The sequence below is a fragment of the Dama dama genome, chromosome 5 (genome assembly GCF_033118175.1).
Source record: "Dama dama isolate Ldn47 chromosome 5, ASM3311817v1, whole genome shotgun sequence".
Lineage (NCBI taxonomy): Eukaryota > Metazoa > Chordata > Mammalia > Artiodactyla > Cervidae > Dama > Dama dama.
The window spans coordinates 692,226-716,834 of record NC_083685.1 but is presented as its reverse complement, the minus strand read 5'-3'; the positions used below and the strand labels follow the sequence as shown (position 1 = coordinate 716,834).

Sequence of the window (24,609 nt, the reverse complement as noted above, 5' to 3'; positions counted from 1 at the left end):
TTTTTTTTTTTTTTTCTTTTCTTTTTTCTTTCTGTCTCTCTCATTTTTTAAATTTGGCTGTGCTGGGTCTTAGTTGCGGAATGCAGGATCTAGTTCCCTGACCAGGGATCGAACCTGGGCTCCCTGCATTCGGAGCACAGAGTCTCAGCCCCTGGACCAGAGAGAAGTCCCTGGCTCAGTGCCTCCTGAGGTTCCACACAGCTGTGGGATGCGGAGGATCACCGTGCTCAGACAGCCTGGCTGGGCTGGAGGATCTGGTTGTGAGACAGCTGGTCCGTGGCCGTGGCAGGCAAGTGGGGGCGGGTTTTGACAGAGGTCTCAGGTCCACACAGGCCTCTCCGCAGGGCTGCCTGAGTGTCTTCATGATGAGGTCGGGTGGGCGGGAGGGCTCACGGAGCACAGACAGAGCCAGATGCGAGGCTTGAGGCATTTTATAATCACACACTTCCCTTATGTCTCATTCTGTCCCTTAGAACCAGTCATGAAGTCCAGTCCACGTTGAAGGACAGGAAGAAAGATTGGGATTCAGCCATTGGTGGGAGGAAAATCAAAGATCTTCCAGGCATTTTTTTTTTTAAACAAATTAAAATCTATTTATCTGGCCTCCTCGGGGCCTCGTTGTGGGGTGCTGTGCTTCGCCGGTGCCTGTGAGAGCTAGTTCTCCACTCAGCGGCATCCCTTGCCCTGGGAGGCAGACTGTTGATCACTGGACCACCAGGGAAGTCCCTGCAGGCGTGTTTCTAAACCACTTTAAGTGGCACATTTGGCACCTGTCCTGTTCCCGACCTACCTAGCCCGGTCTAGATAAAGCTCTCTGCCTGATTGGTTCCAGGAGTGCCCCAGCCTTGATACCTGATCAAGTTCCTCATTCCCCACCCTGGATAATCCCGTTAGGCCAGTGCAGCAAGAATCCCCCTATCCTTGACACCTCACGTTAGGAATCTTCCATCCAGCAAGCCCTCACTCTGGCCCCAGCTGTCTGCTATACTCAGAGGTGAATCGGAGCCCTCCCCCACTGAGAGCCCCCACACCCGACAGCAGTAGTCTTCCTGAAGAGTCTTTCTTACTGTTTCGACAGGTGTCAGAATAATATCTTCTTTACCAGCGTGGGAAAGTGAGGTGTAACATTTGCATTTCCTGAGTATTACTGTCATTGAACTCGACTTCCTTTGTTTATACCCGCTGGGACTTCCTCTTCTGTGAGCTTCCAGTAAAGACTCTTTATCATTTTTCTGGTTGGTTGACTTTCTAATTATTAACTTTTAAAAGTTCTTATTTAAAAAAAAAACAAAAAGTCCCTGTAGTGGTTATGGGTCCACCTGCCAAAGTAGGAGACACTGGTTCGATCCCTGGTCCGGGAAGATCCTGTGCTGAGGGGCGACTGAGCCCATGTGCCCCCCTGCTAAAGCCTGTGTCCCCTAGAGGATGGCAACAGAAGAAGCCATCGCAGGGAGAACGCCCCGAAGCACAGCTGGAGAGTGGCCCTGGCTCGCCACAACTGGGTAAAAGCCTGTGCAACAACCAAGACCCCGGTCAGCTGAGAGTCGAGAAATCACTGGGAAGGAAAGTTCCTGATGTGTTCTGAATAATTATTGCCAGTTACGTTACAAATACATTCACTCATGTATGTCGTCATTTGTAGGTTTTTTTTTTTTTCCTTTCACTGATGTATACATTTAAAAATGTCTATTTATTTATTTGGTTTGGTCTTAGTTGTGGCACGTGGGCTCATCCCCCTTGGAGCATGGCTTCCCTGACTGCAGGGCCCCAGGACTTCGTTGCCCTGCGGCATGTGGGGTCTTGTTAATAGTCAGGGATGGAGACCGTGCCCCCTGCATTGGAAGCCAGGCGTCATAACCACTGGACCTCCAGGGAATTCTCTGGTTTTTGTCCTCTTTTGAGTGTTAACTGCTCACATTCATTCCCACTTATTCAACGGACTCAATATCATTTCTTATTGTTTTGTACTTAAAAACATTTATTTTTGACTGTGTCGTGCAGCTTGTGGGATCGTTAATTCCCTGACCAGTGAAATCGCCACGTCCTAACCTCTGGGCCTCTAATGGATTCCCTGGATGAATTTTTTCATGGACTCTTTGCCACTGGCTGCCAATGTCTTCGCCAATCACAACTGTTTGTTTGTTTGTTTAGGATGGCTGTGATCAAACTGCTCTGCAGACAAACGCGGTGATCCTCTCCTTTAAGGTCCTCTTCACTGGGCGGAGACTTCAGACCTCCCGTTCTCTACACTAGCCTGCTACCTAGTGTCTCTGCTTCTGACCTCTCTCTCCTTCACCTCCCTCCTCTTGCTCTTACTCTACTGAGCACCAGCCCTGTTCTCCGTGCAGAAGCACAGTCATGGAGGAGCAGACAGAGCACAGACCCTTGGGGAGCAGAGGGCTTGCTTGGAAGCTGACCCATCCCTGGGAGGACCCCAGGTTATCTTGCCTGTCCCTCTCTGAGGCCTCCCCCGCCCTGCCCCTCCTCTCCTGCAGATGTTCCCGTGGGGGGAACCACTGACTTGAGCCAGCTGGATTTTGAGATAACGGTCCCTCCAGCTCAGAGAAGATGGGGGCGTGTCCCCTCCCCACAGTCCCTGGCCAGAGCCCCCGCCTTGCTCCGGGCCTCCTGTCCTCACTCACCCTACAGCTCCCCACCCGCCGGCTCCTCTCTCCTACCCGCGAGGTGTGCACCTCCAGTCTCTCTCTTCATCTGTAGAACCATCAGAGGCCTGTCTCCTTCCATGCCTCAGTCACTGCCGGCTGGCTGCTGCCACCCTCAGGAGAGGACTCCCTCTCCCAGCCCCACTGGGCCTCCACGGTCACCCCTTCCCGGCCCCTCCGCGGTCACCCCTTGGCGGCCCCTCCGCAGTCACCCCTTCCCTGCCCCTCTGGGTGCCCTTGGAAAACCAGTGTGCTCTGCGCTCGGCCCACCTTCCTTTCCCCATTCCTGTCCTAGCTCAGTGTATCACCTCCAAAAGGGCAGGACTCCCCCAGAAAGACCCTCAGCTGGACATCTGCAGCCTCCTCACCGTCCTGGGCCCCTGGAGGGCCTTGTCTTTCCCTAAACCCGCTCCTGCTCCGGCCTCCTTGTGATGAGGGGAGCTCGGCTGTCCCCCACCATGACTTGGGCTGACCCTTCCTCACGCATCATTCCGCTCTACAGGATCTGAGGAACCTGCCTCCTCCCCAGGTTTCCGGCCAACACTGCCCTCCGAACTCGATCCTTGCGCCCCTGAGGCCACCGCTTCCCTGGTGCCCCTCCAGGCCAGTCTCCACAACATGAGTTGGCATCTGCCAGCCCAGGCTCACCCAGGCTGGAGGGCCAGGTCTGGTCTCCAAGTTTCCTTTCATGCTTAGAAATTCCTGGCGGCCTGCCGACCACTCGCTAGACTGGATCTGCGGACACTGTCTTCAAACTGGAATGCTGTCTCTGCTCCCCTCAAAGTCCTCATCTGGTACACAGCTGTGTGGTCACCACCTCCCAAAAGTCCTCCTGGATGGCCTCTCCCACTGGGGACGTCGGCTCCCGGGTGGGCCCTGTCTACTCGTCTTGCTTGGAGCCTCACATGGCGCTGCGCACAGCCAAGACAGTGCTTCGCTGCTTACTTTCTCCCTCATCCATGGTTGCCCCCCTCCTCTGATCTTATCAACCTTGAGCAATCCCCAGCTACGTCCTCCCCTCACACTCTCCATCCTCCAGACACCGTCTTCGCACTTGAGCCTCGCAGGATGGAGTCCTCTGTGGATGCGGCAGAGAAAAATGAACACAGGAGCCTCTGGTTGGAGTGCGCGGACCTGGCCGCAGGCTGGTAGGTAGATTTAGTCTCAGTTCACTTCAGTCGCTCAGTCGTGTCCAACTCTCTGCAACCTCATGGACTGCAGGATGCTGGGCCTCCCTGTCCATCACCAAATCCCAGAGCTTGCTCAAATTCATGTCCATTGAGTCGGTGATGCCATCCAACCATCTCATCCTCTGTCATCCCCCTCCTCTTCCCACCTTCAATCTTTCCCAGCATCAGGGTCTTTTCCAGTGAGTCACTTCTTTGCATCAAGTGACCAAAGTATTGGAACTTCAGCTTCAGCATCAGTCCTTCCAATGAATATTCAGGACTGATTTCCTTTAGGGTTGACTGGTTTGATCTCCTTGCAGTCCAAGGGACTCTCAAGAGTCTTCTCCAACACCACAGTTCAAAAGCATCAATTCTTTGGCCATCAGCTTTCTTTATAGTCCAACTCTCACATTCATACATGACCACTGGAAAAACCATAGCTTTGACTAGACGGAACTTTGTTGGCAAAGTAACGTCTCTGCTTTTTAATATGCTGTCTAGGTTGGTCATAAGTTTTTTACAAGGAGCAAGCATCTTTCAATTTTATGGCTGCAGTCACCATCTACAGTGATTTTAGAGGTCCCATGGGTTTGGGTGGACTCCAGGAGTTGGTGATGGACAAGGAGGCCTGAAGTGCTGAGGTTCATGGGGTCGCAAAGAGTCGGACATGACTGAGCAACTGAACTGAACTGAAAATAAAGTCAGCCACTGTTTCCACTGTTTCCCTATCTATTTGCCATGAAGTGATGGGACCAGATTCGTTTTCTGAACGTTGAGCTTTAAGCCAACTTTTTCACTCTCCTCTTTCATTTTCATCAAGAGGTTCTTAAGGCCCTCTTCACTTTCTGCCATAAAAGTGGTGTCATCTGCATTTCTGAGGTTATTGGTATTTCTCCCGGCAATCTTGATTCCAGCTTGTGCTTCATCCAGCCCAGAGTTTCTCATGATGTATTCTGCATATAAGTTAAATAAGCAGGGTGACAATATATAGCCTTGACGTACTCTTTTCCTGATTTGGAACCAGTCTGTTGTTCCGTGTCCAGTTCTAACTGTTGCTTCTTGACCTGCATACAGATTTCTCAAGAGGCAGGTCACTTAGTCTTATATTCCCATCTCTTTAAGAATTTTCCACAGTTTGTTGTGATCCACACAGTTAAAGGCTTTGGCATAGTCAATAAAGCAGATGTTTTTCCAGAACTCTCTTGCTTTTTTGATGATCCAATGGATGTTGGCAATTTGATCTCTGGTTTCTCTGCCTTCTCTAAATCTAGCTTGACCATCTGGAAGTTCACGGTTCATGTACTATTGAAGTGTGACTTGAAGAATTTTGAGCATTAATTTGCTAGTGTGTGAGATGAGTGTAATTGTGCGGTAGTTTGAGCATTCTTTGGCATTGCCTTCCTTTGGGATTGGAATGAAAACTGACCTTTTCCAGTCCTGTGGCCACTGCTGAGTTTTCCCAATTTGCTGACATATTGAGTGCAGCACTTTCGCAGCATCATCTTTTAGGATTTGAAATAGTTCAGTTGGAATTCCATCACCTCCACTAGCTTTATTCGTAATGATGCTTCCTAAGGCCCACTTGACTTCGAATTCCAGGATGTCTGGCTCTAAGTGAATGATCACACTATCGTGATTATCTGGGTCATGAAGATCTTTTTTGTATAGTTTTTCTGTGTATTCTTGCCTGTGTATTACTCTTCTTAATATCTTCTGCTTCTGTTAGGTCCACACCATTTCTGTCCTTTATTGAGCCCACCTTTGCATGAAATGTTCCCTTGCTATCTCTAATTTTCTTGAAGAGCTCTCTAGTCTTTCCCATTCTATTGCTTTCCTCTATTTCTTTGCATTGATCACTGAGAAAGGCTTTCTTATCTCTCCCTGCTAGTCTTTGAAACTCTGCATTCAAATGGGTATGTATTTTCTTTTCTCCTTTGCTTTTCACTTCTCTTCTTTTCATAGCTATTTGTAAGGCCTCTTCAGACAACCATTTTGCCTTTTTGCATTTCTTTTTCTTGGGTATGGTCTTGATCCCTGCCTCCTGTACAATATCATGAACCTCTAGCCATAGTTTTTCAGGCACTCTGTCTGTCAGATCTATTCCCTTGAATCTATTTCTAACTTCCACTGTATAATCATAAGGGATTTGATTTAGGTCATACCTGAATGATCTAATGGTTTCCCTACTTTCTTCAATTTCAGTCTGAATTTGTCAATAAGGAGTTCATGTTCTGGGCCACAGTCGGCTCCCGGTCTTGTTTTTGCTGACTGTATAGAGCTTCTCCATCTTTGGCTGCAAAGAATATAATCAATCTGATTTCGCTGTTGACCATCTGGTGATGTCCATGTGTAGAGTCTTCTCTTGTGTTGTTGGAAGAGGGTGTTTGCTATGACCAGGGCGTTCTTTTGGCAAAAATGTACTAGCCTTTGCCCTGCTTCATTCTGTACTCCAAGGCCAAATTTGCCTGTTACGCCAGGTATTTCTTGACTTCCTAGATTGACTCTAGACTCCCGGTAAACAGGAAAACACCTGTTCACACTGGCAGTAATTATGTCCCCGCCAGCATCCAGCAGGCGGCGGGCGACTCAGGGGACCGCGAGGGCGGGACAGAAGGGAGGAAGCAGGAAACGGATTTACAGGGCGCCACCCCTTGCCAGAACGCATTCCTTCACGTTCTCATTCTTTGCTGGGTCTGCCGCGCCGGGCGACGAGGTAGGGAACCGAGAACCGCGCGGAGACTCGGCCCCCACGGGACCTCCGCCTCCGTCCGGGCCCCAAGACGCGCCTGTGGCCCCGCCCCTCGTCAGCCCCGGCCCCGCCCCCGCCCCCCGCCTCCCGCCCCGCGTCCTCACGGCGCCGGCGCGGCGTGCCCACGTGATGCCCCGAGGCCCCGCCCCACGCGTCCCGCCCCGCCCCCGCGAGTGCGGCCTCAGCTTGCGGCGGCGCCAGGTGAGCGACGGTCGCGGGCCGGCGGGCGTTTCGGTGCGCGGGGCCGGGTTCGGACCCCGGGCCCGGAGCTGACGCGCGGGAGCTGTCGCGGGCAGGCGGGGGAGCCGGCCCGGAGCAGACTGAGGCGGAGTGGGGGCGGCGGCCTGAGGCGAGCCGCGGCCTGACGTGGCGGGGGCGGCGGGCGGGACCCCCCGGGCACGGCGGGCCCCGGGGGCGCCGACGAGCTGACCCCGGGCGGGCCTGTCGCCCCCCGCGCGTCTTTCGGGACCGCCGCCTAGCGCTGCGCTGACGGCCTGCAACAGGCGGCCGGTCGGACGCCGTCCCCCCCGACGCGACCTTGGACCCCAGCCCGCACGCGCAGCGCGGACGGACCCGGACGGCCCTGGAGGCCATGCTGTCAGCGCGACGCCTCGGCCCGGAGGGCCGGCCGCCTCTGCCCGCCGCGGGCCCAGCGCCTTCTTCCCGGGCGTCTCCCTGCCCCGCGGCCGCGACGCCCCAGAGCGCTTCACCCGTCCGCGCCCCCCCCCCCCCCCCCGGGGACTGGGACCCCTTTCCCCTTTGTTGCAGACCTTGCCTCGTTCAGACGCTCACTGGGGCCCTGCAGAGGACTGGGGCGCCTCCTCAGTAAAGGGTGTCGTCGGACATTTCTTCAGAGATGTTCCGACCCTGTCATCCATGAGTTTATGGAAATGCATGTTAGCGTCCTTCAGCTTGTACCTGCTTGGGGCGTGAAGCCGCCTTCCTCCTGCCTCAATAGCTCTGAACCGAACAACAGTGCACACGGGGCCTTGCTTGTGATGACTGGGATCGTTATGGGTTGAGGGTACACTGAATCTAAGGAAGGGTTTCCTGAAGCTGCCAGAAAGTGAGCTCCCAAGGTAAAAAACTTTATTTCAGAAAAACAGGCTTGGGAAGGCAGTCCTGAAGGGTGTGCAGCATTCCTTTCTTATTTTTTGAAATTTCGTCAGTTACCAAAACAAAGTTACACTGTGAAATGCTGTTTTTTTCATGTATTAAGTCAGCAAAGATTAGAAAGAAATGCTATTGGTGTCGTACACACTGGTTGGACTCTGATTCTCTCACTTTGCTGGTGGGAGAATAAATAGGTACACCCTCTGTGGAAGGCAATTAGGCAGTATCTATTGAAAGGTCCACTACACAGTCAAATTAAGATAACCCAGCAGCTCTGTATCCAGTAAATGTTCCTCATTTAGCTGCCACATACACTGCAAATCTCTGATTTTTAGTGCAAAACTGTTAGCAACAGCAAACAATTGGAGGAAACCCAAACATCTTTCTAGAAAGGATTGGTTAAATAAAATAGGATTACCCATATAATGGACTATGGGAGGGATAAGAGGTTAAGGTGTAATATCTACTAAAAGGGGGGGAATTTAGTTTTACATTTTTGCCTGCAAATGCATCGATGCTGCTTGGAAGGGTGAGGGGGAAGTAGAATACTTTCCTCTGAGAGTCATCTGGTTGGTAACGTAAGTGGGAAGGAAATTTAAGTTTCATCATATACCTTTTTGTTTATAGTAGAATCGTGCTCTCATTTATTCTTTCAAAGGTCCGGTAGGGGGGTTGAAGAAGCAGCGCATTAGGGGAGGGGATCGTGGAGGAGCGTGAGGTGGGGAATGCAGATGTTCATGGCCTGTGGCACGTGGCCCGCTGGCTGGCGGTCCTGTGGCCTGGAGGGTACACAACTCGACCCCACATCTCGGTGCAGGACGGACTCGCTGCCCCTTGAGCGGAGCAGCAAGCTGTCCCTAGTCACTTTTGGTTGACTCAGCATGCAGGATCTTAGTTTCCCAACCAGGGGTCTCTCCCACCCTCCTTGCAGTGGAAGCATGGAGTTCTCATCATGGGATTTCCTGGGAGGCTCCTGGTGTTTGTCTTTTTTGTATTTTTTCTTTTGCCTGCATTCTTGTGTTGGGGAACCCGGTGTTCTTTCGCAATAGGAGAGAGGACAGGCCCTTGAGAACTGGTCTGCGCCGGTCCTTGTGTTTGTCCCCTAGGGAGTTTAGAATGCCTGAGGGGCTGGGTGTCCTTAGTCCCCTTTCCTTGGCTGAGGGGCCTCACGCTGAGGTTCACCACACAGGGGGTCCACCGAGAGGCTGGGTTCCCATGGGTCAGTCCATCTCTAGAACCTTCTGTCTCACAGCGACACTAAAGGAGATGAAATGGGAAGGAGGGTCTTAGTTGTGAAGGAATACAGGTTGGGAGGAAGGAGGCCCCAAGTCTGGACCCTGGTGGGAGGGAAGAGGGGACTAGAGGGTTGAAACTCTGGGGAGAGCCTGGGTGAGCGTGAGGTAGGCCCCAGAGCACAGCACCCAGCCCTGCTCGGCCCCCTGGGCTCACCGCTCGCCCCTGTGTCTTGCCAGCTGACAGCCGCGGAGCTGAGGTCAGGAGCAGTGGTCAGGATGGCGGAGGAGCAGGAGTTCGCCCAGCTCTGCAAGTTGCCCACACAGCCCTCCCACCCGCACTGCGTCAGCAACACCTACCGAAGCGCCCAGCACTCCCAGGCGCTGCTTCGGGGGCTGCTGGCCCTGCGGGACAGCGGCATCCTCTTCGATGTGGTCTTGGTGGTGGAGGGGAAGCAGCTCGAGGCCCACCGCATCCTGCTGGCTGCTTCCTGCGACTACTTCCGGTCAGTAGGCGCGCATTCTCTGTTCTTGTTTTGTTTTAAAGGTGGTATCCTTGGCTTTGCTTACGATACTGTATTTTCCAGAATGAATTTTCCAGCAGTAAGTTACAGTATCTCGGTATGGTACAGATTTTCTTCGTACTTTACTCTGGCTTCCCATCATTTCATTTTCAAACAACTTTCAGACCCATGAAAACGTTGAGAAGAAGAGTATTACAAAGAGCTGGACACCCGTTGTTCCCACGGGGCAACATTTGCTCTCACTGCCTTTGTAACCACCACCTTTCCTCAAGACCTTACGAGGCTTTATGCCTTCGTCTCAGCCCCAGGCAATGTTCTTGTAATACCATTAGGAAGCCCGCTTGGGCCCCGGCTCCTCTGGAGACTTCCGTGGGGACCGAGGCGGGCAGTCAACGCCGCACACACGTCGTTCACACAGTTGTGTTCGCACGCTTGGGCCCGCCACCCCCCGCCCGTGCCTGCTCATCTTACGGGCCTCAGCCCCCGACCCCCCTGTGGGTGCTGTGACCCCCGAGTTTCTCAGTCTCCCACGTGAGGCTTGCCCAGCACTCGGCACGTTGGGCAGAGCAGGTGCCACCACCCTGACTTGACCCGGTCGAGGGGCAGCCCCCCTGCCGCGGCGGTGAGCAGGGCTCCAGGCCTGAGACCCTTTGCTCTGGCTCCGTTCCGTTGGGTCCTTTTCTCTTCAGGGCTCGGCTGTAGTTCTCATCTTTTGATTCTAGGAGCTAATGAGCAAGATGTTTCTTCATGGTTTAAGCGCTACCTGTTCTCCGGAAGGAGGTTATGGAGAGGGCGACCCAGTGGTGACTGGCACCTTGGGGCAGGCGTGTCCAGGGACAGCAGTGTCCCCTCAGTTCATCGGCGTCCACTCTTCACAAGCTCTGCGACCCCGGGCAGCAGGCGGGGCAGGGTTGCCAGGAGCCCCCTCGGGGAGGCCTCGGAGCCCAGAAGGTCTGGCACTGGGGTCCCCCCGGCTCAGGGCCTGCTGAGCGTACCCTCGAACGCCCTCCACATGGAGCTCCTCTCCCCACGTTGGCCGTCCGTCCCAGTCACGGCCCTCTTCTGCAGGACGGTGGTGGGCACTGCCGCTCCTGCCTGCGGGAGGCCTCCTGTGTCTCCCACATCCTACAGGAGCCGTTCTCAGCCCTTGGGCAGCCGTCCCTGGGTGGGCTTCTCCTGGGAGGTGTTCTCTTCTCCGGCCTGGTCACTGTGCAGGCTGACACCTTCTCCCCCTGGGACCAGGGAGAACCCAGACTTATCTCTGATAAACACATGTGAAATGATAATTCCCAAGCTTCAGCGGGTTTTTTTCTTTATTATTCATTTCGCTTATTGACTCAGGTTGAAATGACGCAGTGAGACTGGGGAAGGTCTCTGACGTGAGCAAGGGTGAAGGGAAGGCCTTTGGAGGCTGTGGGCCCATAACTGGGCCCCGAAGGGGACGTCCTGTGGGGTGTCTGCCAGGCTCTCGGCGACATTGCGCAGCTGGGGCTCATAGCCTCCCTGGTTCTGCTCTGTGGCGTCAGCCAACACGGGGGAAGCTGAGTTCTTTCTGAATCAGAGGGTGAAACCCTCCGTGAGACCAGGGCTCATGGGGCAACAGACCCCCGTCCCTGGGCCTTGATCACAGAAGGACAGCTGGTTCCCAGTTAGCGAACGTCTCTTCTGATGCGAGCTGCTTACCAGCCTGAGGTGAGCCGGCGTGTGGTCATCTCCAGACAGGTGGTGAGGGGCGCATAGTTGTGTCTAGTGCCCATGCCTGCCTCTGTCCAAATAGGAAAACGGCGAGCACAGCTGTACCCCTGCCCTCCCGCCGCGCTCACACGGTCTTCACCCTACACAGGGTGTCTCTTGCAAAGCCCGTTTCATACTTCTCAACCCCAAACCTCTGATACTTGGAGCTGCTCTGTTTTGCTTTGTTGGGTTCCAGCATGTTGCTAAACTTTGCCCCTGCCCTCTGGAGGTCCCCCAGAGCTGTTTTGTTGGTGGAGAGCTGTCTAGTCTGTCTAGAGAGCTGATCTCTGAGGGGAAGGGGAGAGTTGGATTCTTCTGTGTTACCAGTTTGTTGTTTTTTTAAATCTAAAGTTTGGCACAAATTCATTAAACCATGCAACCTGTCCTGAACTGAGATGAGACTTCTTTATTTTTATCATACTTTTGGTTGGGAAATACTGAGGTGTTTGGATTCGAGGTGTTGATTTTAGAACCCCATGGAGGGTCGTGACATCATACATGTGGCAGATAGGTGTTTTCTCCGGCTGAAACGTTCTGGATTCTGAGACACACCTGGTCTCAAGGGTGTGGAGGAGGTATCGGGGCTGGAAGGAGCTGCGACAGGAGATGTGCCCGCCTGCTCAGGGCCGAGGCAGCCAGTGGCGCCTGGAGCTGTCTGGTTGTGACCTCCCAGTGGTGGGCGTGGCCTGTGTTCTCTTTGTGGTCCGGGCTGCCCGTTGTCATTTTTGTTCAGTCGCTCAGTCGTGTCCCGACTGTTCTTGACCCCATGGACTGCAGCATGCCAGGCCTCCCTGTCCGTCAGCAACTCCCAGAGCTTGCTGAAACTCATGTCCATTGAGTCAGTGATGCCATCCAACCAATCTTCACTGTCTCCCCCTTCTCCTCCCACCTTCAATCTTTCCCAGCATCAGGGTCTTTTCCAATGAGTCACTTCTTCACGTCAGGTAGCCAAAGTATTGGAGCTTCAGCATCAGTCCTTCCAGTGAACATTCAGGACTGATCTCCTTTAGGGTGGACTGGTTGGATCTCCCTGACACCCATGGGGCTCTCAAGCGTGCTGTCTGTGCCCTCCACTTGGTCATTCCCCACCTGCTGGACACTTGGTGAACACCTCTCTCTTTTTTTAATTGTGATTTCTAAAGAACCTATAAGGTTGACCACTGTAACCGTTCTCAGTGTGCAGCTCAGTAGCGTTAATTACATCCACTTTGTGGCTCAGTCCCCGAAACTGTTTCTCGTTGTAACACTCACCCTGTACCCGTGAGCCACTTCCCATGGCCCCTCCTCCCAGCCCGGGCAGCCACCTTGTGCTTCTGAGTCCATGACTGCTCTCGGGACCTCACATGAATGGAGTCAGGCAATATTTGCCCTTTGAGGACTGGCTTCTTGGCCGAACATCGTGTCCTCAAGGCTCATCCAGGCTGTAGCGGATGTCAGGCCCTCCTTCCTTTTCAAGGCTGAGTGACGTTCTCCCGTTTGCTGCATCGCGGTGGACGCTGGCTGTCCCCATCTCGGCTCTTGTGAGGAAAGTTGCTGTAAGCATGGGGCGCAGGTGCCTCTTGGACGCCCTGCTGTCAGTTCCATGGAGTGTGTGCTCAGACGCGGAATTGCTGGAACATTCTGTAATTCTGTTTGTCATGTCTTGAGGAACCCCCAAACTGTCTTCCACAGCAGCTGCACTAATTTACATTCCCACCAGCGATGCACAGAGCTTCCAGCTTCTTTAAGTTGATGAGACAAGAGTCTAAAAGGAAGTGGCAAAGCACCTGCACCCTTTGGAAGAGAAAGTGAAAACAGCTGCTAAACCCACGACCCAAGCCTCTGTCCTACGGTCCACTGCCACATTTCTTCCTTGCCCCCTGGTGGCTGGAGCCAGCGTCCTCTCCCTTTGCTTCTAGGGGTGTCCGGGGCAGGCCCCCCGCCCCCCGGGTGGAGCTTCGTGACAGGCTGTGGCAGAGGCGTCCAGGCGCCAGGGTGTGGAACCCTTTGACCCAGCAGTGGCTCTCCTGGAATTGATCGTGGCATTCCCACCAGCTCCTGGGGCAGAGCCATCCATAGGGTGAAATGACGGGAGATGAGAAGGAACCCAGGGGGACTGCGGTGCGCGTGGTTACGTCCATTGTGACCTTTGCCTGGGGGCAGCCCTGTGGGTACTGATGATACAGGCCATTTCCAAGGTGCCCTGTGAAGGTGAAGCTGGGTGCGGGTCGAGGCGTGGGCCCTGCCTGGGGATGGTGCCACCCTGGGAGAGCGGCTGGGGGCCGGAGCCGAGGGCGGACGGAGCCTTTGACCATTTCATACCTTCTCAGTTTTGTGAGTGTGCGTGCGTGTGTCGAAATGGAACACGACCACTCTGTCAGCGTGCTGCTGTCCTGTTTCAGCCACAAGGCTTCCCTGGCCGCTGCCTCCTCTCTCCAGCCCCTGACTGACCCCGCTGCTGGGACGTTGAGAGGTGCCTGCTCTGTAGGGGCCAAGGCGGGCTCCCGCTGACCCATCTCAGCCCTGGGTCCTGGCTCCCCTCGCTCAGCCCCAGGGTGGTCTCTCCGCCAGATCCCCAGGCCTGCCGGGGCCTCCTGTCCCCGCTCCAGCCTCTCCACCCTGCCCCACGGGGCCTGGAGTCGGAAGTCCTTGGTCAGACCTGGGATCAGTTCTCTGATGGCACCTCCTTTGCCTGGTGTCCCACCATACCTGACCCTGCCTCGCAGCACGTGGCCCAGACTCCCTCCCCGCCGGTGGCCGGCCTGCAAGTTCATCCTGGGCCTGGGCACCCGCCGCCTCCACGGCCTCCTCAGGGAGGGGCCCCTCTCCACCTGCCGTCCCCCCGTGCCCCTCGGGCTGGCCGCTCCTCCATCAGACGCCCCGTTTCAGTCCCCGACCGCGATTTCACCCCCAGCAGTGCCCTGTCTTCTGTCTGTCCTCCGGCTTTAGCTCCGTGCTCCGGGGGTTTTGCCGCTTCGCTTCACTGTGGAGTCGGCCTCGTGACCGGTTCCTGGTGTTGAGTAGCTGCAGGGGCAGGGATGCCGAGCAGAGGACGTTTACCGTTGTTTCATGTTTGTCCTCTCCCGCTGAGCCCCAGGAATCACACGGGCAGACGCAGCAGAAAGCCCGCTGGACCAGTGCCCCCGGGGACACGTGCGGTTCCTGGGGCATGTGAGATGGAGGTTTCCAGAACGGTCCCAAGCTTGGTCAGGAGCTGTGGGCGCCTCTGTGGGATGGCTCGGGGTACGAGCCAGCCTCGGCCCCCTCCGGCAGCCTTGTGGGCGTCACCAGCTGTGCCCTGTCTTCCCTGCGCAGGGGCATGTTCGCTGGGGGGCTGAAGGAGATGGAGCAGGAGGAGGTCCTGATCCATGGCGTGTCCTACAATGCCATGTGCCAGATCCTGCACTTCATCTACACCTCTGAGCTGGAGCTCAGCCTGAGCAACGTCCAGGAGACACTGGTCGCCGCCTGCCAGCTTCAGGTGAGGCTCCGACCTAAGAGGAGGGAGCCCTCCCTTTCCCCGCCGCCCGGCTCTGTCTTAGGTGTAACGCGCTAGGCTTCTCTGCAACGTTGATTCTAAAGCGAGTCTTACTGGGTGTGACGCTGCCAAGTGCGCGGCCTGCCGGGTCCCGTTTGTTGGTGTCGCCAGTGACTGTCAGTGGCTTGTCCCCCATGTGCTGGCCCTCCGAGGTGCCCCAGGGATGGGGTCCCAGGCCCGGACACCTGGCCTGGGCTTGACGGCCTGCTCTGTCCACAGATCCCAGAGATCATCCACTTCTGCTGTGACTTCCTCACGCCCTGGGTGGACGAGGACAACATCCTTGATGTCTACCGGCTGGCCGAGCTCTTCGATCTGAGCCGCCTGACTGAGCAGCTGGACGCCTACATCCTCAAGAACTTCGTGGCCTTCTCACGGACTGACAAGTACCGCCAGCTGCCCCTGGAGAAGGTCTACGCCCTTCTGAGCAGCAACCGCCTGGAGGTATCCTGCGAGACGGAGGTGTACGAGGGCGCCTTGCTCTACCACTACCCGCCGGAGCAGGTGCAGGCCAACCGGCTCCCGCTGCACGAGCCGCCCAAGCTCCTGGAGACCGTGCGCTTCCCCCTCATGGAGGCCGAGGTCCTGCAGCAGCTTCACGACAAGCTGGAGCCCAGCCCGCTGAGGGACACCGTGGCCGAAGCCCTCATGTACCACCGGAATGAGAGCCTGCAGCCCAGCCTGCAGGGCCCACAGACCGAGCTGCGCTCGGACTTCCAGTGCGTCGTGGGCTTCGGGGGCATCCATTCCACGCCGTCCACCGTCCTCAGCGACCAGGCCAAGTACCTGAACCCGCTGCTGGGGGAGTGGAAGCACTTCACCGCGTCCCTGGCGCCCCGCATGTCCAACCAGGGCATCGCGGTGCTCAACAACTTCGTGTACCTGATTGGAGGGGACAACAACGTGCAGGGCTTCCGTGCCGAGTCCCGCTGCTGGAGGTAGGGCCCCGGGTGGGGCTGCCCGCGGTGTGGGCGTCTCCCACTCCTGTCTCCTCTCCCGGGAAACCCACGCCCCCTGAGGCACCCCCGCCATCTGGCAGGCACAGGGCTGCAGGGAGCGCCGTGGCAGGAAGGGGGTTCCGGACCTGGGAGCACGGCCACCCTGGCACCCTCTGCCCTTGCAGCCTGGCCCAGCTTCCCTCTCCTATGCACTTAGCTCCGCTCTCCTAGCAGCACAACCTCCTTGGAAGGTGGCTGCCTGTCACCCTGCTCCCCCAGCACACAGTCCTCAGCCCGGGGGTAGGGCAGGCCTACAGGCCCCGCCGCACCTCGGGCCAAATCCCTGCACCCCCAGCTCGGCTGTCAGCCATGTGCCTGGTTTGAGGTCCTGGAGCAGGCCATGCTTTCTGCCTGTGAGGCTGCAATCTTCCGGGCCTGTTCCTTTGGGCCAGATCAGGGGAAGTGGGGCAGGCCCCCTGGCCTCCGCTCCTGGAGGCTTCCAGGCTGGTTTCCACATCTGGGGCCTCTGGGAAGCTTCCGCCTCCACGAGCAGACAGTCGGCACGGCAGACGCAGGTTGCAGGCTGCCTCGCGCAGCTGTGAGCTGGTGCCGACCTTGCTCAGGGGCGGGTCTGGCCGGCCACACCCCAAGGACGGACCTGACACGGGGGGAGACCCAGAGCATGGCATGCTTTGTGGTCAGATGGGAAGTGGGTGCTCAGTTCAAAAGGGAGGAAACCATGCCTTCATGCCCTCGCCCCTGGCCACCCGTCCCGGCTGGGCCTCCACCTGGCAGAGCCAGCTCCCCATGGCAGCCACCAGGGGCCCTCCGCGGCCCCGCCCTCCTCCTCCAGGCCCCGCCCCTCCCTGTAACCCCGCCCTCCTCCTCCCCGGCCCCGCCCTCCTCCCGGGAACAGACTGACCAGCTGCTCGGCTCCCTTTGGCCTGTCTCCTGACTTGCAGTGGAAGGGGGCCCTGGGTGCCAGCACCAAGGGCCGTGATGTCCATCAGTGAGTGACTGGCTCCACCACTGACAGCCTCACTCGGCCTCATCTTTTCTGAGCGGACCAAGCGTGATCTGCGCCGAGCCAGGTGCCCTGGGGCGCAGGAGCACAGAGGTGGGCCCCAGTGCTTTGAGGGCCTCGTCACACGTGTCGACCCTGGGGTCCCTCGTGGTAGCTTCCCTCGGCAGGCAGCATCATCCCATCAGGAGCGGAGCCGAGCGAACAAAGCTGACGCCCAGATTCTCTCACACCTGGCTCTATATGGTCTGCCTGGCTGGCAGGGAGGAGCCGCGGCTATAAGAAGCGGCTGCCGAGTGCATTTCACTTGTGTCTGGAGCAAAGACTAAAAAAGGGGTGTCTAACTGGAGGCCTGGAGGCCGTTGTGCCCAGGTGTCCAGTCGAGAGACCATAATTGGGGGCCTCCCTGAGTGAGCAGAGAGCCGCGGGGACCTTGGAGTGAGACGGTGAGATGGAGGTGCTGTCGGAGCCTTCGGGCGGCTTGGGGTGGACAGCCGAGGTTCTGGAAGCCGCCGGGAGTCACACCTGGAGGGCCTGGTGCCTCCTCCCACCAGGAGGCTCCTGGCCCCGCCCTCCAGGCTGTGGGGGCGTGCTGGGGGGGGGGGTGGTGGTGGTGGCCTGCTAACACGCTGTCTCCTGTCCCACGAGGTACGACCCGAGGCACAACCGCTGGTTCCAGATCCAGCCGCTGCAGCAGGAACACGCAGACCTGTGCGTGTGCGTCGTGGGCGGCTACATCTACGCGGTGGCGGGCCGCGACTACCACAACGATCTGACTGCCGTGGAGCGCTACGACCCTGCCACCAACTCCTGGGCTTACGTGGCCCCGCTCAAGAGGGAGGTAAGGAAGCCCCCAGAGGAACCCCTCCCAGGTTCACAGAGGAAGCGGAGGCCGGGCCAGGGACCCAGGACCAGGACCAGAGCCCTGTTGCCTCCACGAGCTGTGCCCTGAGTTTGGGTGGGGGCCCCCTGAGGCTGAGCCAGCGCGTCGGCAGAGACCCTTTCCCGAGTTCCAGCCCCTTCTGGGCCTCTTCACCTTGGCCCCCGGCAGCTGCTGTAACCCTGCAGTACAGGGTGGATGGAAGCCTTCCCCCCTTGCCTGTCCCTTGGCTCCGCTGAGGTGACCCGGGCCATGTCCAGAGGGGCACGGGGAGGGACGGGAGAGGCAGGACTCCACAGCCTCAGACCCGGAGAGGGCAGGCCCTTCACAAAGCCAGAAACATTTCAGAAGTGCTGTTTTTCCTGTTTGTGTTTCTGTAAATCGTGTGTCCTGCACAGTACCTTGTTTTGTTCCAGCTTGAGGATGTTAACCTGTTCATCTTGCAGAGGTGCTTTAAGGGGGTGGCTCTCTGAGCTTATGGACTTGGGGGTCCTGAGACTCTGGCCCCCAATCCAGACACAAGACCTCAGGGCAAGAGGGGCCCTTGCTGGTCTGTGCTGCACTCCGGGTCACAGCATCTGTGAGCACCTCTGGGCACTGTGCAGAGCAGAGGAAGGATGACTGTGTCCCGTCGGAGGCCTTGGCTAGATGGGCACTCTGCCTCCCTGACCCTTCCCGCTCCCCTCCCCTCGCTTCCCCTTCTCTCCCCTCCCTGACCCTGTCCTTCCCCTCTCCTCCCCCCAACCTTTACCCCTCCCCCTCCCCCAGCCCCCAGGTCCTCTCCACAGCCTGTGTGGCCCCACGGAAGGCCAGGACTTCCCACCAGGGCCCCTCCCAGGCCAGGGAAGCCGGCGCCCCCCCCCCCCCCCCCCGGCCACTTTTGAGAGGAAGCCCTTCTGGAGAGCATTCCCTGCTCGTTCGGGAGGAGGCATATTGTGCTGGGGAGACACCGGTCCTCGAGAGCGCGGGCGGGCGGACGGAGGGGAGGGGGGAGGGGCTCCAGGGGCTTTGTCTGGACCGGAGGCTGCGCTTCTCAGCCTGGCCACGGAGGGGCAGCCTCGGCCTTCAGCCGGCGCTTCTGCCCGGCAGCCTGGCTCCTCACTTTGGTCGGTCTGTTCAGCAGCCCTTGATTGAGCACCTTCTGGGTACCAAGCCCTGGGGGTCCAGTCGTGGCAGTGACTGAGAGGGCGCTCTCGGTCACTGCACAGATCCGGAAGGGGGCTCGGGGCCGAGCCCGGCGGTGCTCGAGGAGGGGCTCCCGGGCCGGCCTCGCTGGACTGTTTGTGGGCGTGGGGAGGTGTCAGTGAGACCACGTCCAGGAAAGATGGCAGCCGTTGGGAGAAGCAGAAAGAAGCTTCCAGGCTGGGAGGAGGAGGCGAAGCAAGAGGAGTGCGCGTGGAGACTGGGGTTGAGGGAGTGGGCCCGGCCCGTGGGTGGTTCAGGCGTGGGTGGGCGGGGACATGACAGACCTGAGCCGCCCGGCACAGCCGGTTGGCAGCCAGGCTTTGGGAGGCCAGACAGGAGATGGAGACGTGTGAGTGCAGGGCCGTGCGGGCCGGGGGTAGCTCTGATCAGCTCGGGGGCAGTGCTAGGCCAGGGGCCCTGTGGGTCTGCAGACATGGGCGTACAGCCCCTAGAGGGGCCTTCAGGATTTCTGCAGGGCCCGTGGCAGGGCGGGCCCACACTGCCACCTGTCTCAGGGTCCTTCCCACTTCCTCCTGCTCAGTGCTACCTGGAACTCAGGATGTGTGTGTGAAACTCGGAAAACCCAAAAGGTTGAGATAAGATGACAACCCAGCAAGGGATCTAGGGACCTTGATCCGAGTGAAGATGAAAAGACAACGTGTCAAGTTTTGTGGCATGCCAGCTGAAGCTGTGCTGAGAGGGAAATTTGTAGCACTGAAAGCATTCTTAGGGGAAAAAAAAAATCTCAAATGAGTAATCTAAACTCATCCCTCAAGAATCTAGAAAAGTAAGAGCAGAGTGAATCCAAAGCAAGCAGAAGAAAAGAATAAACACCAGAGCAGAAATCAATAAAGTTGAAGGAAAAACAGCAGAGAAAAATCAATGAAACAACCAGGTCTTCACAAGATCAATGAAATTGACAAACCTCTAGGAAGCCTGAGGAAGAAAGCAAAAACAATTGAGTTAAAGTATCAAGAACGGTCAGGGGAGGGGGGGGGGGGGTGCATTACTAAAACCCTGTCAGAAGGAGGTGAAACACACCAGTTCCTCAAAGTGCTGGAACACCCACAAAACTAAGCAGATCATTTGCATGTACCTGTTAAGAAAATGACGTCCAGGCCCAGATAGTTTAACTGGAGAATTTTACCGGACTTTTAAGAAAATACCGATTCTTTTTTTCCAGAAAATGGAAGAGGGAGAATAATTCTCAGTTCACCTTAGGAAATTATTAAATTGATAACAAAACCATACAAGACAGCAGCCTCTCCCCCCAAAAGAAGAGCAAGCGTGTCATACATACATATGAATATTAATAACTAAATATTAGCTAATTCTCCTCTCCCTCCAAAAGAAATTCAGGACCAAATAGAGTCGATTACAAAGACTGGTTCCATACTCGAAATTTAACCAGTGTGATTGACCGTATTTAAAATCGCAGGATCATATTGGAGCAGAAAAGGAGCTGATAACAGGCCTGGAGAGTTGGCGGGCGTGGGGGTTGGGAGGCCGGGGGACAGAGGCCTCTGTAAAGAGGGGGCTGTGATGGTTTCTTCGGGATCCCGCGCAGATGTCTGCCTGGGGGGAGGGGGGGGGTGGTGGGCGGAAAAGGGTTGCGTCTCCCCTCGGGAAAGCGTAGCATCGTCTCTGGGCCCTGGAATCATCTTCCGTGGGGACGGTGGGGGACTGGACGGGGCGTCCAGGGAGGATCCGGGCAGACAGCGAGGAGGAGGAGTCAGGGTCCTCGCGGCGCGGCCCCTGGTCTCCTGGCGCACGCGCACACGCCGGTTTCTCTTGGCCGCAGGTGTACGCCCACGCAGGCGCCGCGCTGGACGGGAAGATGTACATCACCTGCGGCCGCCGCGGGGAGGACTACTTGAAGGAGACCCACTGCTACGAGCCGAGCAGCGACACCTGGCACACGCTGGCCGACGGCCCGGTGCGGCGGGCCTGGCATGGCATGGCCACCCTCCTGGACAAGCTGTACGTGATCGGGGGCAGCAACAACGACGCGGGCTACCGGAGGGACGTGCACCAGGTCAGCGGGGCCGCCTCCCTCAGGTGTCAGTGAGGAGCCGGCCACGGCAGTAGGCGGGGTGCGGGGGAGACACGGGACACCTTCTCGTTTGCTAGACTGCATTTCCTAGAGCGGCTTCAGCTTCACCGCCAAGCCGAACAGAGTGCAGCGAGGTTTCCCGTGGCCCCCGCGCCCACCGCCTCCCCGCACTCTGTGCCACAGCATGGCGTCCTTACAGCTGATAACTCGGCTGGCCTGGGGTCACTCCTGGGGGTACACACCGGGTTGAGACAAATGGCGCGTGTCCACCACTAGGGTATCACAAACAGCGTCACCTGTCTTCACTATTATTAAAAGCTTTAATTATAAAGTTAGTATAACCACATTGCAGAACTCTGGGAAAATGGAGAAGGGGGACAAGAATTCCTGAAACTTGGCCCCCGGCCTTGAGTGTTAGCCCTCCTGCCTGTGTGAGGGCTCCACCTGCTTCAGGTCGGAGAGCGTCCACCCACCTGTCCTGGCTTCTGGCGCTGTGGGCGTGTTGTCTCATTTGAGGGCCACCCAGCCCCACCCAGTAGCTGTGCAGAGTTCCATCAGACTGGTGATGTTGCGGTTGGTCAGGTTGTGGCAGTTTCAAGTAATATTTGAAGCAACGTTTGCTCCGTGGAGCTGTTTGGGTATCGGGTTGTCTGCTGAGGCGAGAGCCGTGGTCCCCTAACTGCAGCTCCCGGGCCAGCAGCACCCACATCAGGAGAGAACTCCAGGAATGCAGATTTCCTGGCCCTCAGCCCCACCTACCTGGATGTTCCCGGGTGGAACCCTCCAGCGCTGAGAACCACTAGGCTCCAGCGTTTCATTTCCTGTTGCAGCTAGGACAGACCACCACAAACGCGGCAACAGAAAGCCACACGAGCATGTGGTGACAGTCTGTGACTCTCGCTTGACGACAGTCCAGGGGTGTTCCTTCTGCAGAGCCCAGGGAGGGTCGGCATCCGTCACCCAGGGCGTCAGCAGAGCTCAGCCCCTGCAGTAGGGCCAGGTCCTGCTGCTCGCCGCTGTGGGCTGAAGCCTTCCTTGGCTTCTGGAAGCCTCCGGGCCGGCCACTCAGGCCTTCCTCTTCCAAGCTGGCAGCTCCCCTCCCATCTCAGGCCTTCACACGTCCCCTGCTGCTTCCAAGGGCTGTGCGATCAGGGGGTCCCCTGAAGATCCAGGGTAGCCCGTGTCCACGTTCCTGCACTCACCCACCTGCAGAGGCCAGCTTGGGCCCCTGGCGGCCAGGCCTCCTCCTAGCTGGAGGAGCAGTGGCTCTGCAGAGTTGTGCCTGTCGCCGCCCTGACTGGTCAGACGGTGCCCAGCCCGGCTTCCCCAGCCTCAGCGAGTGCCTTTTCTTCCCCAGTGGCCGCTCGTTAACAGCTGACGACTTGTATCTGAGGTTCTGTTTTGCAATTCTTGCATTACTAGTAGGTTGAACATTTCCCCCAGTTCCCACATTCACTATTTAGGGTAACTTTGAAGACAAGATGATTTTTTTCCCTCTTTTTTGGCTGCACCACGTGTCTTGTGGGCTCTTAGTTCCTGACCAGGGACTGAACCTGGGGCCCTAGCAGGGAAAGTGCGAGTCCTCACCACTGGACTGCCTGGGCCTTCCTGAGAGCATGGTGATGGTCATCACGACTCAGCAAGCCCGTCTCCTCATTTTATCTGCGTCTTCCCCAGTGCTGTGTGCGCTTGGCTTTTGAGTTTCAGCTTCAGTGGTGGAGGGGAGTGAGCCAGCACCCCCAGCCCAAAGGGGAGACACCTGCGGGCCTGGGGCCACTGGCCGACTGAGGGGCCGGGGAGGGGGCACAGAGCGGCAGCTGGTCTGAGCTCTTCCTCTGGGGGTACCCCAGTTCCCTGAGAGCCCGCGCCTTACTTGCAGGTGGCCTGCTACAGCTGCAGATCCGGGCAGTGGTCCTCCGTCTGCCCACTCCCGGCCGGGCACGGGGAGCCAGGCATTGCTGTGCTGGACAGCAGGATCTACGTGCTGGGCGGCCGCTCACACAACCAAGGCAGCCGCACGGGCTACGTGCACATCTACGACGCGGGGAAGGACAGCTGGGAGGAGGGGCCGCAGCTGGACAACTCCATCTCGGGCCTGGCCGCCTGCGTGCTCACCCTGCCGCGGTCCCTGCTGCTCGAGCCACCCCGGGGGACCCCTGACCGCAGCCAGGCCGACCCGGACTTCGCCTCTGAGGTGATGAGTGTGTCTGACTGGGAGGAGTTCGACAACTCCAGCGAGGACTAGGGTCCTGGGGGTGGGGGGGGGCGGGAGATCCCGGGTGTCCCCCACCCCACCCATCAGCAGGTAGGCAAGTGTTTTGGGAGCTTGCAGACCTGTGGGAGCAACCCTTTGGGAAGGGCTTGGTCCCCTGAAGGTTCCCAGGCCCCCCTCCTCGGCAGGCATGGCCAGGGACTGGTGCACCACCTGCCATCCTGGTCCCCGTTGGGCTGAGAGGGCGCCTTCTCCCAGGGGACCTGGGGACGGGCCCCCTTGCGGGGGCCAGGGCACATCCCCCCCTCCCGTGGGCAGGAATGGTGCAGGCTGGGCCCATCGCCAGCCAGGGGCCCGAGGCTGGTTGTGATAACAGGGTCTTGCAGCTGGGCCTTCCCGCCCCCGTGTTGTTGATAAATGAAATAAAGCACCTTCCACAAGGCGCGTTGCTCTCTAGCGCTCAGCTCCGGGGGCGTGGCTTCTGGGTGGATCCCACCCCTGCCTGGTCGGTGTCACCAGGACACCTGTCCCTGTCTGCTGATCCTGGCTGGAGCGTCTCTGCCGCTGAGGACCTCTCCTGTGAACCAAGGTTCCCGTGGCCGTCTTGGCGCTAAGGAAAGCCCAGCACTTGGGGAGGGAGGGTGGGAGAGCCTCGGGGGGCGCCTGTCTCCTGCATCTGAGCCCGTCTTGCGGAGGGGCCTCTGCGTTTCCTCCAGGTAAGCCTCAAGGACCCTCCTGAGTGGGTGGGACCTGCAGGCGGGGGTTCCAACGCCATTTTCCGCACTGCCCAGCCTCTGCCAGGACACTGTCCGCTCCTCCGGGGTCCTCTTACCCACCCCTGCAGACCCCCACTGCTCTGGGTCTTTGTCCCCGTGCCTTGCCCAGGGCCCACGTGCCGGCGCTGTCATGGAGGGTGGCAGAGGGGTGGTGTGCCCTCCTTGGGTGGAGGGCATGGGGGGGTGCAGGGAGTTGGCCGCTCTGAACTTCTTTGGGGGTGCCCTAAGGACAGGTGTGAGCATGAGGCAGTTGCTGTGTGTGACTGCTGTCCCAGGGCCCAGGTACCCTTGAGGAAACGGGCCCAGCTCCCTCACCCCACATGACATCACGCGCTTAACACTTAAGGCAGCGAGCCGGGCGCTGACCCTGGTGGTCCCTTCCCGTGGGACAGGACAGCCACTCCTCCAGAGGCACCCTCCGACTCCCAAGGGTGAGGTGCGGGACTGTGAGCTTGGAGTGGGGACCCCGTTTCTGTCTCTGCCACCACCCTGCAGGCCAGGGTCGCAGTCTCAGCAGACCTCGGAGGTTCCCACGAAGGAGAAGGGCTGAGACGTCCGCCCCGCCCCAGAGTGTCCGGGCTAGTGCAGCTGTCTCCCCAGCCAGGCACCAAGTCCTGGCTTTGCGAGAGGCCTCTGGTCCACAGGGGATGGAGGGGGATCTGTGAGGCTCCCAGGGCATGGGGCGGGGTATACATGAGCCCCAAAAGGGTTCCTACGACCTGGGCCACCGCCTGGCCCTGCTGCGGGCCAGCGCAGCCTTGGCCCACGGCCAGCAGCCTGCTCCCTCCTCCCTGAGGCCAGGCAGCCCGCTTGCCAGCTTGGCAGGCTCTCTGGCCTGCACTC

At 58.0% G+C, this 24,609-nt stretch overlaps 1 protein-coding gene across 3 annotated transcripts; it reads left to right on the top strand.

Annotated features, from left to right (window-relative positions):
* Window positions 1-6,447: 6,447 nt before the first annotated feature.
* KLHL22 (kelch like family member 22) lies at window positions 6,448-23,430 on the top strand. Of its 3 annotated transcripts, none has more exons than XM_061141356.1 (7): window positions 6,448-6,545; window positions 9,167-9,432; window positions 14,479-14,644; window positions 14,921-15,639; window positions 17,309-17,501; window positions 20,527-20,760; window positions 22,658-23,430. In XM_061141356.1, exons 2-7 carry the CDS (start codon window positions 9,206-9,208, stop codon window positions 23,021-23,023), a joined length of 1,905 nt encoding a protein of 634 aa, XP_060997339.1. In that variant the 5' UTR covers window positions 6,448-6,545; window positions 9,167-9,205; the 3' UTR covers window positions 23,024-23,430. The 3 variants fall into 3 exon arrangements, with proteins under 3 accessions (XP_060997339.1, XP_060997340.1, XP_060997341.1); XM_061141357.1 differs by lacking the exon at window positions 6,448-6,545 and adding an exon at window positions 6,731-6,782; XM_061141358.1 differs by lacking the exon at window positions 6,448-6,545 and adding an exon at window positions 7,531-7,660.
* Window positions 23,431-24,609: the final 1,179 nt, after the last annotated feature.